This window comes from Apodemus sylvaticus, chromosome 8 (genome assembly GCF_947179515.1).
Source record: "Apodemus sylvaticus chromosome 8, mApoSyl1.1, whole genome shotgun sequence".
NCBI lineage: Eukaryota > Metazoa > Chordata > Mammalia > Rodentia > Muridae > Apodemus > Apodemus sylvaticus.
Window position 1 is genome coordinate 76029873 of NC_067479.1, and position 15600 is coordinate 76045472.

At 46.6% G+C, this 15600-nt stretch overlaps 2 protein-coding genes across 2 annotated transcripts; both read left to right on the plus strand.

Annotated features, from left to right (window-relative positions):
• Positions 1 to 7194: 7194 nt before the first annotated feature.
• On the plus strand, positions 7195 to 7780 carry Rnase12 (ribonuclease A family member 12 (inactive)). Its single transcript, XM_052190714.1, has one exon. It carries the CDS (start codon positions 7222 to 7224, stop codon positions 7657 to 7659), a length of 438 nt encoding a protein of 145 aa, XP_052046674.1. The 5' UTR covers positions 7195 to 7221; the 3' UTR covers positions 7660 to 7780.
• Positions 7781 to 13215: 5435 nt separating this feature from the next.
• Rnase11 (ribonuclease A family member 11 (inactive)) lies at positions 13216 to 15148 on the plus strand. The gene is made up of 2 exons (XM_052190533.1): positions 13216 to 13283; positions 13740 to 15148. The coding sequence occupies exon 2, from the start codon at positions 13762 to 13764 to the stop codon at positions 14323 to 14325; it is 564 nt and encodes a 187-aa protein (XP_052046493.1). The 5' UTR covers positions 13216 to 13283; positions 13740 to 13761; the 3' UTR covers positions 14326 to 15148.
• Positions 15149 to 15600: the final 452 nt, after the last annotated feature.

A 15600-nucleotide genomic window follows, 5' to 3' on the forward strand; every position in this document is an offset into this window, starting at 1 on the left:
TCTGTCCACTAGGTGGCGCCTCATGCCTATAGTTATTAAAGGAAAACTGAAACTCCCTGTGGATGAGGCCCATTATGGTAACAGCAAAAGAGGCTTGGTTTAATCTGGCTGGTTGGTTAAGATAATGGCCCTCATTTAGTGTGTATGAAGTCCCAGGTTCCCAGGATCTCTTTTCCAACAAGCTCTTCCTTAGTTTCCTCCTCTCAGAGTTGGTTCTCTCCGCAGTAAATCCAAACGTTTACTGAAACGAAACAAAACCACACTAAACAGGAATGTCTTTTTAGTATAACCACACGCACACCGTTATGTACACAACTATGTCAGATCCATATACTCCATCTTTAGGTAAATTCTTTTCCTATGAATTAAAACTAGAGTAAAAGCCAGATGCTACCCACCCTCCCCCAACCCCCATTCATACAGATTCTCCTCTCCGGTGTCACTCATCACACTAAGATCAGCCGCCATTTCCCTTTTGCTGTTTCCAGAAAATGCTTTCAGGACGTTCTTAGGAAAGTAAGTGATATATCAAGGATTTCACACAGATGTCCTTGACTGTTACTGTCGTGACTCTGAATTCACAGCCATCACGGTCGGCAAATGTGAGGAGTCTGCTCACAACAGGAAGCTTGGGCTTCCTTCCTCCCTCAGGCCCTTCTGCGTGGGGATGTGGAGGACGGAATCCTTGGTAGAAAAACAGCTTCCTGGGAACACACTTCTCACCAGAGCTTCCCTTACACTAACTCCCCACGAAGAATTTTTAACCACTTGCTACTGGAATTTATAAAGGGTGTGTGTGTGTGTGTGTGTGTGTGTATGTGCCCGCTTTTGTTGATCTACCTATTAGGACAGATCTCTTTACCAGGACAGAGAGGTAGAGCAACAGAGCTAAGGGCTATTGCTAAAATCTCCTAAGGTGTTGTCAGCAAATAGAACGAGGGAGTCAGAGGCACGGTAATAAACTTAAGGCCTTGCGTGGTGGGAACTCAACATGGCTCCCTCTTTCCGGTCATCTTTCTGACCTGAGGAGACTCCAGAGCTATACAGCTTCATTAAAGGAACCCTCCAAAGCCGGCCTTCAGGATGCCTCATGGAGTAGTTACCAAAGCTAAGCCTGAAGACTTCAGAGTCATCCTGGGACCCACAGAGGGGAGAGGAGAACTCTTGTGAGTTGTCCTCTGACCGCTCCATGGTCTCTGTGGCACAGGCACCACGTCTTACACACTAAATAATAAATAAAGATTAAAACTATAAAGTGGGCTGGAGAGATGGCTTAGTAGTTAACAAAACTTGCTTTTCTTCCAGAAGACCTGAGTTCAGTTCTTAGAACTCTTAACAGGTGGCTCACAACTGCCAGTAACTCCATCTCCAGAAGATCTGACCCAGATGCTCTCTGGGCATCTGCCTCAGTTGTACATATCCTCGCTCAGGCACACGCATGCACACGCGCACACACACACACACAGCACATGAATCTGAATAAGCCTTAATCACATGGTGGTAACTCGTCTTTAATCCCAGCATTAGGATGCAGGGGCAGGTAGGCCTTTGTGAGTTTGGGGCCAGACTGGTCAACATATCAACCTCTAAGCCAGTCACGGCTCTAGAGTCAGCCCTGTCTAAAAAAAATAAAACACAAAAAACCAAAAACTCTTACAAATTAAAAATAATGCATTTTGTAATCTTGCCATTTCACATCAAAAAGTACGGTCTCTTTGGATCACTTTCCCACGTGCTCCTTATATGGCTAATGCTTCCTGAGCTCAGGTCTTAGCACCGGTTAGTGGAGCCCGAGTGACCCTAGTGGGTGCTGATGAGCAGGGAGACATTTGATTTGTTTGCTTTATTTAAAATCAAGCCCAGATTTCTGGAGCCATGATGATTCTGCTGGTGTATCTTTTCCAAGGAATTTGATCGTATACGTAGAGAGGATGGAACTGGCCCAGAAGAGAGAGCAGACCCTGGGGTTCACAGAAGGGAACGATGTCCTGGGGGGGTGCGGAGGGAAGGCTGCCTCGTGTTCCCTTCACACAGTGCATTCAGAAGGCTTTGGGTGGGCGCCCAGGCTGCTGACGCAGAGGAGAAACCAGGTATGAAGTGATCAAAGAGTTCCTGAAGTCAGAAGCTGAAGGTGCGGTCCTCCTTGAAGGGTAGGCCTCGGGCAGTTTCTCCACATCAGGTCTTTCTTGGGCTATTAGACTGCGGCAGGCTTTACGGGAATCCAAGGACAAGAGAAAGACTGTGCTTCCCACAGAAGGACCTCATGTGCATAGCCTGGGGCTCTAACTGTAAAACCCGGCTTGACCGCCTCCAGTCCAGAACACCCTCTGTCCAGAGTCAGGAGTAGCTTGCTCTTGGATGCCCGCAGGCCCACGTCTGCTCTCCTCAGTTGAATAAAGGGAAACATGAAACATAGGTGGGGGGGGGGGGGGGTTGACTAGAGCCCAGGAGCTGGTAAAGGAACCAGTTCGCAACCTGTTTAGAAAGCAACTGTGTGATTGTCAAAGATACTGAAGGAGCCTCTAAAATGGCTGTCTTGGCCCATGGGAGACCTCAGTGGGAGAAGTTCTTTCTGTCAAGCCCGAGGGCTTGATGTTCAGCCCCTGGATCTCCCATGATAGATGGAAACAATTTCTATAAGTTGACCTCAGACCTCCTAGGGCTACTTAGATGGCTCAGTGGGAAAAGATGCTAGGGCTGGCAACCCGAGTTCGATTCCTGAGATCCACGGGGTGCAAAGAGAGAAGGAACTCTCAAAAGCTGTCTCTGACTTCTAGAGGCTCACTGTTGTGTGCACACTCCAAATAAATTAAAATCTAAATACACATCATCATCATTGTCACCATCATCATCATCAACAACAACAACAACCACCACAACAACAATAACCCAAAAAGGGTGCCTCGTGCCTTTCCTCCAACAGCTGCTGTTTTGTTCTGTGTGGTCCCTTTGACTAACTACACTGCCAGTTCCCTAAGCTGTCTCACAGGAATACTTCTCTACTGCTAAATCAGACCGTGTTTTGGGTCTGGTACCTATTGACTAACTCTAGGTTTCCTCGTTCCCCAGAACCGGCTGAGGGCAGAGAGCGAGCGCTCAGTCACTCTGCCCATGTGCAGCCATGAGATCAGCATGTAAATTAAACTCAGTAGCTTGGCCTGAAAGCTAGCTTTTTCTATCACCCCTGATTTAGATACACTCATGGGAACCCTGGGAAGTGTCGAGGTGCAGTGCCTTCCTCATTCCAACCTAGGTAGTTGGTGCCACCAAGGGACAAACATGACATCTTCTGCCCCTCTGCCCATCCCATAAACATGCTGCGATCCAGAAGCCGTGGACATCGTGCTGGAGATGAACACGACGCTCTCTTCTCCGGATGTGCAGTCTGTGGAGAGGAAGCCGGTCAAATCCTAGGTGGCCAGTTATCAACAGGAAACTCACTTCCTCCAGCAGTGTCTATTTAAAAGACCCTCCAGGCCTCCAGGGAAGGAGCCCACGGATGAGCTCTGGACCGAGACTGCGATGTAGATGGGACCGAGTCAGGCCAGCGCAGTGAGCGCTCCCTATTGCAGCCGATGGCTTTCCTCTTGCTGTGGATGTGTTATTTCTTGGGAGAGGGGGCTGTTGACGGCAGCGGCTGAGAACTGGCGCATCAGCCTCCCCGCAAAACTGCCCATTCTTTCGTGTGGGTCACGTGTACGGTGTTCGGATGACACGTCTTTAAAAAGATGAGCCCTTCCGGCATCATCTCCATCCCAGATGCTTCCGACCATTGACAGGTCTTTGCAACCCGAGACCTGGTGGATTCTTCAACAACAATGAGGTTTGTTAAGACAGGAAGAAAGGGAAACCTATTAATTCTCCAGCTCCACTCTGGCCGTCCTATGTGAAACCGAGGGCTCCTATCTTCTAAAAGACCATCGACTGTGTTTATGTCTCACTGTTGATCTGTAGCTACCAGATGTAAACCCATCAGAACAAGGATGCAAATGTTTCACATAAATATCTACAAGTATATACAAAAAGAGGGAGGGGAATGGATCCCATATGCCCACTGCCTTAGCTATGTTTCTGTAGCTGTGCTAAGGCACTATGACCAGGGCAAGCACAGAAGACAGTGTACTGGGGGCTTATAGTTTGGGGGGATTCGAATTCATGACCATCATGGTGGGGAGAATGGTGGGCAGGCAGGCATCTGGCATCAGGCATCAAGCAGACGGGCAGGCAGGCAGCAGGCAGCAGCAGGCAGCAGGCAGGCAGCAGGCAGGCAGCAGGCAGCAGCAGGCAGCAGCAGGCAGCAGGCAGGCAGCAGGCAGGCAGTAGGCAGGCAGCAGGCAGGCAGCAGGTAGCAGGCAGCAGCAGGCAGCAGGCAGGCAGCAGCAGGCAGGCAGGCAGGCAGGCAGCAGGCAGCAGCAGGCAGCAGGCAAGCAGCAGGCAGGCAGCAGGCAGGCAGGCAGGCAGGCAGCAGGTAGCAGCAGGCAGGCAGGCAGCAGGCAGACAGGCAAGGTGCTGGAGCAGTAGCTAGAAGCTCACAGCCTTACCCACAAGCACAAGGCAGAGATGAGAAAGGCAGAGGCAGAGAGAGTGGGCTTTTGAAGCCTTGAGGCCCACTCCGAATGACACACCTCCTAATCCTTCCCAAACAGTTCTGCCCACTGGGATCAAGCATTCAAAGTTGATAGGCACCATTTTCATTCAAACCACCACACTTGTCTTTCTAAAAACAGCACCACAGACTGAGTATAGCTCAGGACTAAGCAAGTGGCCAGCACATACGGTGATTTCTTGGTCTCTAGGTCTAATCCCAACAAGCATACACTTCTCCTACAAACAAACAAACTCTCACATACACACTTAAACATTTACATCCACATAATAACACACACATACACAGTCCCATTTTTTATTTTCTATATTCTTTGTTTACATTCCAAATGATTTCCCCTTTCCCAGTTTCCCCCTCCCCATATGTCCCATAAACCTTCTTCTCTCCACCCATTCTCCAATCACCTCCCTCCTTTTTCTCTGTCCTGGTACTCCCCTACAATGCTAGATCAAGCCTTTCCAAGATCAGGACCCTCTCCTTACTTCTTCATGGGAGTCATTTGTTATGCTACTTGTGCCTTGGGTATTCAGAGCTTGGGTATTAATTAGCTGGGCTAATTAATATCCGTGCTTATCAGAGATTGCATTCCATGTGTATTCTTTTGTGATTGGGTTTACCTCACTTAGGATGATATTTTCCAGTTCCAACCATTTGCCTAAATATTTTGTGAATTCATTGTTTTTAATTGCTGAGTAGTAAGTATTCCATTGTGTAAATATACCACATTTTCTGTATCCATTCCTCCTTTGAGGGACATCTGGGTTCTTTCCAGCTTCTGGCTATTATAAATAAGGCTGCTATGAACATAATGGAACATGTGTCCTTATTGTATGCCAGGGAATCCTTTGGGTATATGCCCAAGAGAGGTATAACAGGGTCCTCCAGAAGTGTCATGTCCAGTTTTCTGAGGAACCGCCAGACTGATTTCCAGAGTGGTTGCCAATTTGCAAGCCCACCAGCAGTGGAGGAGTGTTCCTCTTTCTCCACATCCTCGCCAACACCTGCTGTCTCCTGAGTTTTTAACCTTAGCCATTCTGACTGGTGTGAGGTGAAATCTCAGGGTTGTTTTGATTTGCATTTCCCTAATGACTAATGATGTTGAGCATTTCTTAAGGTGCTTCTCGACCATCTGAATTTCTTCAGGTGAAAATTCTTTGTTTAGATCTGTACCCCATTTTTACACAGTCCCATATAATACATACATTCATACATACATCACATACATTTACAATCACACACACACATATATGTGTGTGTATATATATATATGTATATATAACCACACATTCTCACATATAAATATAATACCCGTATTCATACATATTCTCTCACATATACATTTTCACACATATACACACTCAACTCCACATACTTATAGTCACACATACCTGCACACTTATAAAATCATGTACACACATTCTCACACCCATAAATGCACACACTTGGACATGCATATATGCACATACTTACACACATATGGTCATTTACACACTTGAGATGAAGGTTCATGTTAGAACAAAACTAAATCAAGTGCTAGTTTCCATCCCTGCATCAATTCACCAGATTTTCTGAGGTGGATGGAGACACAGTTTTTCCTGTTGCCCCAGCATCTGGAACCACACATTTTACTAAGTTCTCATCCATTAATTCTCCATGTGGAAACATACAGGTGGCTTTTGTTTTGTTTGTCTCAACATGTGGTGTTTCAAAGATTCAGCAGAGTCTGGGAACTATTGCCACACTCTTCAGAAGCCCAGAGCTTTAGGTAGATGAATGCTAAGTCAAGAGAGTTTGTTTTTACCCAACCCAAGATTCCATATAGGAATAAGCGTGCTGAGACAGGCGTCTGGCACTGACAGGAATAAACTCACTCTTGTTCTGCTCATTATTCTATGTCTCTACCATGACCTTTCTACGACTTATATCTCTATTAATGGAGTACAAAAATAGTGCGTTCACAGACCTGTGGGGAGGACTGGTTAAAAAACATAGACAACGGATAATACTGTGGGTGGCATTAAATGTCTCCAAAGAGCCCATGAGTGTCTAATGAGAATTGATGCAGGACCTGTCTCACTTGGACTGTGAAGTCTCTTCTTCCCCCAAGGCACCAAGCACGCTGTTCCTTGGGCCCCTCCCTTTCTGCCCTTTCCTCCTCTGCCCTCCCCAAATTCAACGTCTCCTTATCCGCTCTTGTCTAGGAACAGTGAGACGAGAAGGATTTTCTCTCACACGTGATTAAAGGGGCATGTTGTCTGCGAGAGCAAAAGCAAAAGGGGCAGGTGAGGGGAGCTAGCACACAGGGAAGCAGAAGCCATGCAAGGAGAGGCGATGGAAGAACAGACTACAGAAGACAACCTTGAGGGCAGTGTGTGGCGCCGGGTGGGAAGGAAGCCGGTCAGCGATAGGAATGAGGGCTTCCCAGGTGGACAGCGCGTGCAGTGGGGTCTTACGTGGACAGTGTGGTTTAAATTAGCAGGAAGGGATAATGTATCCTGGAGGGTGGGACTCCATCCTGGGTTGAAGCTGGAGGACTCTCACTACCCTCTGCTCCTTTCTGTTTCCTTTACTTACCAGGAGTTAAAGCCAGAGATGTGAAGGGAATCTTGCCCCTGATGGTCCTAATGGTGATTGTTTACTTGCTGCTTCTGTTCTGGGAAAATGAGCAGAATGAGGATGTTGTGCTGTCGTCTTTAGAACATCTGCATGTGGACTACCCTCAGAATCCTGTTCCTCTGAGGTACTGCAACTACATGATTCTCCAGAGAGTCATCAGAGAACCTGACCACACATGCAGAAAGGTGCATATCTTCATCCACGAGAGGCCTCAGAAGATCAACAGAATTTGCACTTCCTCTAAGAAGATGGCATGCCCAAACTATTCTGACATGTTCTGCTTCCAGAGCGAGACAAAATTCAGTATGACAGTTTGTGAACTCATTGATGGCACCACATACCCTGCCTGCAGGTACCAAATTTCTGCCGTAGAGGGGTTTGTTCTTGTGACTTGTGATGAATTAGGGCCAGTTAATCTCCAGGGATATGTTGAATAACTTGCCACCAGCACTGAGTGTGAGAACTTCTCATCTGTTCCCTGATCTGCTCTGGTTAACCTGGACTGTGGATATGGTGTAACTCCGTAAATGGGAGGGGTAGGTGATTAATCCTTCCATTGTTGCTGAGACACAATCATTGGTTTTGTATCAATAAAAACATCTTCACTGAATTAAATCACAGGCTCCACATGTGTTTTAAGTTTTTGTGCCGTATCTCTGAGTCATTCAATGGAATTAACGGGAATCTGAGGTTGGATTATAGTGAGAGAGCAAGAGTCCCTTAGGTGCGACACTCAAGGGGCCACCAGCCAAGCACCAACACACAAAATCCCTTAAGTCAATATTCTGAAAAATCAAAATGATAGCAAAAAACCCTTTTGTGTAAAATATCTTTATCTCAAGGATCCAGTATGATAGGGTATGATTGAAATGAGCCAGGTCATATGAACATTACCAGCAGAGAAAGAGATCATATTGTTTAAAATGTTAATTTTGTTGCTGGGTAGTGCTGGTATAGGCCTTTAATCCCAGTACTTGGGAGGCAGGAGGCAGGCGGATAAAAATACATACTATAAGATTATTGAAGAATACATAAAATCACAATCCAAAAGGATCCATGCCATATAGTCCTTCAGGCACAAAATTAACATCTTATTGGGCTATCCTGGAACTCACTTTGTAGACCAGGCTGGTCTCGAACCCACTTTAAAACCAAACCAAGCCATGGTATCCACTTGTGCTGGCCAGCCTCCTGAGCACGTGGCCTGCCCTGAGGTGTGGCTGCTATACCCGGTGCCACTCCATTAAAGAAAACTGAATTTTCCTCTTCCAGCAGCTATCAATTAATAGATTTTTTGCCCAGGAGTGTGACTTTGTCTCCACTTCCCCTTGAATTTATTTGTTTTATTTTTGTGTTGAGTGTGTCACATTTATGCAGTGCCCATGGAGGTGAGAAAGAGCATCTAGCTCCCTGAAACTGGGGCTACGGGGGTGGTGAGATTCTGTAAGTTCTGGAACCTGAACCTTACTCTCTGTAAGAGTCGTAAGTGTTCTTAACCTCTGAGCTCTCTCCAGCTCTCAATTTATCTGTTTTAAAGAAAAAGTGATTGGGGGTTACCTCTTAGGGACTTTGTCCTTTAACATATTTTTAAAATGTATTTATTGTTTGAGAATCTCGTACATATATGCATTGTTTCCACAGAACACACTTGGCTCTCTGCTCGGATTTCTCTCAGCCCCTACATTTCCACCACACCACTTCATGAGTTCTTTTCTTTCTCAACTCAGAGCCTATCTTTCTGTGTCACCCCGAGTTTAAAACTGACCATCGAAGCCTGGGCCTGTGGGCTGCCGGGGTCAGCAGTAAGTGGTAGGGCCCGAGAGTCCTTTCTCCCTCCATTGCTGACTGTTAGGAGGGCCTGACTTCTGTGGACTCAGCACTAGGATGCCCAGCTCCTGTAAGTTTATGAGTGCCATAGACAAGTTGCACATAGAAGATGCCATTTTGCAGTCCCTCTCCCCACCCTATGGCTCTGACACACTTCCGGTCTCCTCCTCCACAGTGTTGTGTGAGCTTTAAGGGGTAATGCAAACCTGTTGCCTTGGGAAGCACCATTCTTTATCCTCAGCATCTGGGGCAGTCATACTTGTCTTCACCTCTGTTCACCACAAGGAGCGAACAAACCTTTACTTAAGGCTGAGTTAGCCTTTGTCCGTAGGCATAAACACAGGTATTTAGAGGGTAGTTTGATGCTGTGTCAATTTAGCTAAGTAGTCAGATTAGGTTCCCCTCCAGGGTCTGAGGCCTTTTCAGCCATGGTTTAAAGTATTAGGCAAGCCCAAAATCCAATTAGGAAGCAGTGGATTGCCCCTAACACACCCCGAAGTCAGGTTGCCATTGTGTCAATCTTTCATGGCAGGTTGGTGTTACACTTCACATCTGTGTTAGCTCATCCATGCCTTTACCCCACAGCATCCCACACAGAACCGTGTGGCACTTTGAGAGACAGCCAGCAGGGAAGAATTTTCCAATGAGTTTCAGCTCAGTTTCTCTATAACTTCCATCCACAGTTTGAACTTTCTCTAGCAGTAGGGTGGGTGGCCAGGAGGAATGGCTGGAGCCTATATTTTGGGGGTCACTTCTGGGGTCTTAAAGACTTTTCTAAAGGTAGGTTATACACCTTACACTGCATCTGTTCCTGTTCACCAGTTCCTCCTGGTCTCAAAAGAAAAGAAAAGGAGATTGAAAAGCACCCGGCTACATCAGAGACCATTCCTGTAGACTGTGGAGGGATGCGGATACGAAGGTCCGAAGGAAGGACTGAGTCTCTCTGAGCTAATGTTTACCTCTTCAAATTCTGAATGAAGCGGAGAGGCTTTGAACTGGACTGCAAACTCCCTCTCTCTGATTTTGGTTCTTGCCGTATTCAACCAGAACAAATTCAATGTGTTGTCACCCCCATGTTCAGCTAAGGACGTGGTAACCTACAGCTGGAAGGGAGAGGCAAACAAATAGAGCCCCCTATTCTGGAAATTTCATCAAGTCTTGATAATCAGTCTTCTGTTAGTATTCTTCTAGTAATTAATTTTCCATCTATAAATCTATGATAACCTTTGTGGACCTTTCCAAATCTGTCATCCTATAGGTTTATTTCTTAAGTAGTGTAGAAAACACCTTTGCTCAAGGGAAGAGTTAAGTTGGAAAAACAGTAAGAAGTACAGATAACAGAGAAGTAGGGGACAGTTTACGGGGTCATTAATTCTGAGTGATGTAGTCCCAGGCTTGTACGTGGGAAACAGGACTCAGAGAGGGAGTGGGCCCAGGCCAGCGGGGTGAGCGGTTCCCAAACGCCGAAGAGCTTGTTCTGTCCCGATCTTCTCAGTTGAGAGACTTCAGCTGTTGTGCCAGCCATTTGGACTTAACTCAAGGTCGTATCAGAAGAGGAGGTGCATCTCTCTGGGCTGCTAATTCTGTCTTTTCAAGACATTAGATTATGTCCGACCAGGTAGGATTCCAGGGAGGATGGCAACTGTCCCATGTGAAGCACAATTCACAGCGTGTAAGGCAGAACCTGTCTCCCCGTGGCTTCTCCAGCACAGAGCGAGGTTTCTCCAGAGGAATATTATTTTTGTATTTCTCTGTCGGAATCCCATCGTCGTTGTTACCTTGGGAAGATTTGCGTGCTCCCCAGTGAGCAGAGTGCTCACTGTCTGAACAGAGAGAGCAGCAGGTGGTGGGAAGTGGGTTACAGGGGGGCAGGTCAGACGCAGGCAAAGCTGCCCCTGGCTGCTGTTTTCCTGCCCCATCCCTAGAGGGCATTGTCTTCCCCCTTTGCCCTCATTCCCTTTATATCCCTTCCTCCCTCTAACTTCTCTGTCCTCCTTAAAAACAACTCTTGACGCGGACAGTGGTGGCACACGCCTTTAATCCCAGCACTCAGAAGGCAGAGGCAGGTGGATTTCTGAGTTCAAGGCCAGCCTGATCTATAAGTTCCAGGACAACCAGAGCTATACAAAGAAACCCCCTCTTGAAAAACAACAAAAACAACCAAACAAAAAACTCTTGAAGATAAATGAGTCCCTTTAAGGTACAAGTAACATTGATCTAGGAATCCATTTTACAGAATTTTTATTCAATAGAAATCAAAGCCCAATTCAGACAAATCGTGGCATTTAAACATCTCTCCTTTTCTTTGGGGTGTGTATATGTATTTTTAAGGAACACCTCATACTTTGCAATCACGTGCAGTAGCTGTGAATTCTGCCCGTGTGGAATCCGTGCTGAGACAGGGATTTGAGCAGTGTTCTTCCGCAGTGCCTTCCTGTGTCCCTAACGTCACTTCACCAAGCGGAGTCAGCGGCAAAGGATGCAGAGGTTCCAGAAAAATAGCTAAGCTATTTACAGATTCTTCCTCTATTCAGTATCCACCAAGTCTGTGCCCAGGGCACAGCTTCAAGGAACACGCGTAGACAGAGTTCTTAATTATCCACCAATCATTATGTTTTATAGAGCATGCCTGTCCTTTAGTGTTAAGGGCCCTGAGGCAGGAGGTTCAAGTGTGAGTTTCAGACTAGCTTGGGCAATTTATCAAGTTCTAGGCCATCTTGTTTTAAATAGTGAGATCCTGACTTTAAAGACAAGTGAGGAGCTGGAATGTGACTCGGGCTTAAAGGCATACACTGAGGCTCCTTCAGAGGACCAGGGCAGTGCCAACCCCCATGCCACTTGTCAGACAGCTTACAGTCCTCTGTAACTCTAGGTCTAGGGAGTCTGATGTTCTCTTCTGGCCTCTCAGGGTTCCTACATTAACAATTATGCACACACGCGTGCGCGCGCACACACACACACACAATTGAACACCTCAAAAAATAAACATTTTAAAAAGTAAGGTATAAGAGATCCATAGAAATGAGAAATTCAACCGACTTAAATGAGAAGAAGATGTATCAAAGAAAAAAAATGCAGTCTGGATTTGGCTTTGAGAGCTTTCAAGAGGCAGAAAGAAAGCACCAAAGTGGGAGAGAGGGGGTCTGAGAGATGGCTCAGGGGTGCAGGGCACTTGTCGCTCTTTCAGATAACTTCAGTGACATCAAATGGTTCATAATCGCACGCAACTCCAGCACCAGGGGATCTTGCATCTTCTCTGGCCTCTGTGAGCACCTAGATACACAAGGCATAGACCACACACAGCCATGAATACAAAATAAAATCTGGGAGAAAAAAGAGAGAGAGATGGAGGTTTCTGGTGTAATTAGATAAGAAGAGGAGACTCACCCTGATTGATCAGGGCAGCTTTGTTTAGCAAAATCACCAGAAGCTCTTGAGTCCTCACTGGGATGTGAACAAGCAAAGGTTTGGCTTGTGGCCTTCAGGGGCAGGCTTCCTCTGTTCCCAGAGGCAAGGAGAGAAGTGTCTGGAGTTCCAAGGACGTGCCTTTCAAGTGCTGCAAGGTGGCAATGCAGAAAGTAGGAGAAACTTGTAAACTTGTAAAAACTTGTAAAGGGGAGAGGAAAAGAAGGAAAAATCATTCTAGAGCATGAGAGAATTATCAACACAAATAACCATCTTCTCTGGGACTCGCACTGTGGAGTGTCTAGCACTGACAATTCTAAAGGGTCTTCACGTTGTTTAGCCACGCTATGCTGTTGACAGTTCAGATGTGACGTTCGTGCAGGTCCGTGTGTGAATCTGTGTCCTCTGGCAGTGGTCAGAAAGGATCAGGGAGTTGTCATCCTTACAGCAGTGTGGGTCATACCTGTCACCTAACTAGACAGTGAAAACACCAGAGTGAAACATAAAGAAAGATATGCAGTCAGCTCTCAGAATCAAACACTTTGGGATTAAGGGAATGGTGAGGAAAACTTCCCAGAAGGAAGGGGAAGGGGGGGTGCTTCCTGGCTCTGGGTTCAGACTACCACATATACACTCTGTCCAGTTCCCCTTGAGTGTTCTCGGCTTCTTGCTTCCTCATCAAGCCCACACACATCTCTCTACCCCTTTCTCGCCCCTCCTCCCCTTGGTTAGACCCAATAGCAGAAACTTTGAGTATGAGACACAGTGTCACTTTCAGCCCTGCAAGAAGTTGGACTCTCTCGGCAGCATCATATTGTCAAAGGACCTGGTAAAGAGAGAGATTTGTGACTGAGAAGGGGTGGGGAAGGAGCCTGGGTGGAGAGAAAGGTCACTGTGCTTGTTCACAGGGCACCCGGAGTCAGGTCTTATGCGGACAGTAAGAGATGGCAATAGTGAGGTGTTTAGGGAGAGATGGCTTTGACTGTAAACCCCTCCGGCAAAGAGAAAGCACATGGCACATTAGACTTTGCTCATGGGTTTCATGGTTTTATTTGTTGTTGTGTTTTTCTTCAGATTCATAAACTAAGGTTAAATGAGATGACTGAATGATTGTAAGTGGGGTTAACTTGCTGTTCAGGCTCCCCAGTGGTCTGTCATCTTGCTATGTCACGTTTCAATTGTATCTGTAGGAGTCTTATGTTTAGAGGTCATTATTAAGAATAGCTACCCTCACACGAAGGAAAGCATCTCCCCTGTATTCTCCTCCCTTTTCTCTTTACTGCAGACAAGGTCACTGTGTTCGTGAGATGGCAGTCTTTCTGCTGATGCTTGCCCTCAGACTGCTTCTTGTAGAGCCTTCAGGAAGCAGAATGAAGTTTTCACAGGAAGAGATGCAACCTGCTGCAAAACAGACTCTCGAGGAATCAACAGACTCAACCCTGTCAGACAAAAATACCAGCCTCAGCATACCCAAGCATGTGGTGTCTGCCCCACCCCAAACATCCAGAAGGCTATCTTTTGTCATTCCCAAGGGAAATACTATGAGAGATGGCAGGAACTGTATACACAGCCTGAGAATCTGGAGAACCGGCGTAGACGTGAATGAGTCGTGTCAGTTGGGCAATAATTTTATACACGGCTCCACCGATGTGAGCCATGGAATTCCCAAGGCCACCAGCGGAAAGTGTGAACAAACACCTAACCTAAGCAGCTGTGGGCCCCTAGGACTGGAGCGTACCATGTGCAAGGTCCTTGCAGGCCACCAGTGCCCCAGATACCACGAGCACAGCATCACCTCGTTAAAGAGGGTCCTGACAGTGCTTGCCAGCCATTCTCTGATGAGCTGGTTGGTTAGTGGCTGTAAATTGTAATCACAGGCTTTGAGACTAGAGGAGGACGACTTCACAGTCATGGCTGCTTCTCTCCTCCTGCTACACAGGTCTTTTCTTTAGTACACGGTGGACACTGTTTGTACTAACCGGATGAGCGAAACAAAATAGCCCAATACAGCACAAGTTAACCAAAACTTGTAGCTGATCCTAGAACACACACCCCCATCTTCTCGCTCTCACTCTGTTCCCACAAACTGAATTCCTTCCTGGTTTAGCTGTCGAGCTGTCCCAAAGCTGAGTCTGCCCAAGTGGACAGAGGTAAGGAGAGAAACTCCAGGTTAGACAGTGTGAATGAGAGTGAGGCATACATTCAGTCCCGCTCCTCCAAGGAGTGTGAGCGTGTGTCTGCCCCTGAGCATGCCTGCCTCCCCCCCAGCTGTGGGTTGCCTGTCCTCCGGGAGTTGTCTCAGCATCAGCAGGTCCAACACTGTACAACCTGCATTCTTCCTGCCTCAGGACCACTGCAGAGAGGACACAGAGCTCTGTCACACCTCCAGGCAAAGTCTTGCTACTCTAGAGCTGTGCCTGGCCGAGGGGCAAACTAGGGGAACGCAGAAGGTAGTGATGTGTCAAGTTGATGGCAAGTTTCAAGCAGGGTTATCTTCGATCTTGATGCTTTCTCTGCCAATCCTAAACCTGCAGAGTTAACTGTGCATGAAGCACAGACAGTTACCAAGCTGTTATTCATTGTTGTGCAATTGTATGCGCCTGTTTGCCTTCTTATGCCTTTCCTTCATCCCAAGGCAACTCCTTCTTTTTAAAAACATTTTTATTTGAAATAAAGTTGTGCAAATGAATGCTATGTTGCTAAGTGCTTTTTCTTGCAGCACATGGTTCATATTCCTGATATTTTTATACCGATACAGAATTTTCATTCTATTGAAAATACAAGATGCCGACAGTTAACCACTATAGACCACTGTAACCACACTCTGCATTTGGGGGCTTTTGAGCTTGATTCTCTTGTCAGCACAGTGGCTGCGTTAACAGTGATCTGGTTCACTGTTACTTTGGTTAAGCTGATGTGGAATCAGAGCTCAGAGTGATTTAGGGAAAAGCCTGGGTCCTGAAGGACAACTGAGGATAATGCAGGTTGGATGCTATGCTCTGTGAGTCCATTCTAGGGTTGCTTTCATGTGGCAGGTCTGATACTACACTACACTCACTCTCCAAGCAGAAGAGATGGTTTTCCCTTAGTACGTCAACCAAAACTGTCTCTTCTTGGTTCGTATTTAGTTCATATATGAGCAACTT

What these genes read in the sequence shown, in the direction of transcription:
- Rnase12 (XM_052190714.1), top strand. Translation starts at nt 7,222, where the DNA reads ATGGTCCTAATGGTGATTGTTTACTTGCTGCTTCTGTTCTGGGAAAAT.
- Rnase11 (XM_052190533.1), top strand. Translation starts at nt 13,762, where the DNA reads ATGGCAGTCTTTCTGCTGATGCTTGCCCTCAGACTGCTTCTTGTAGAG.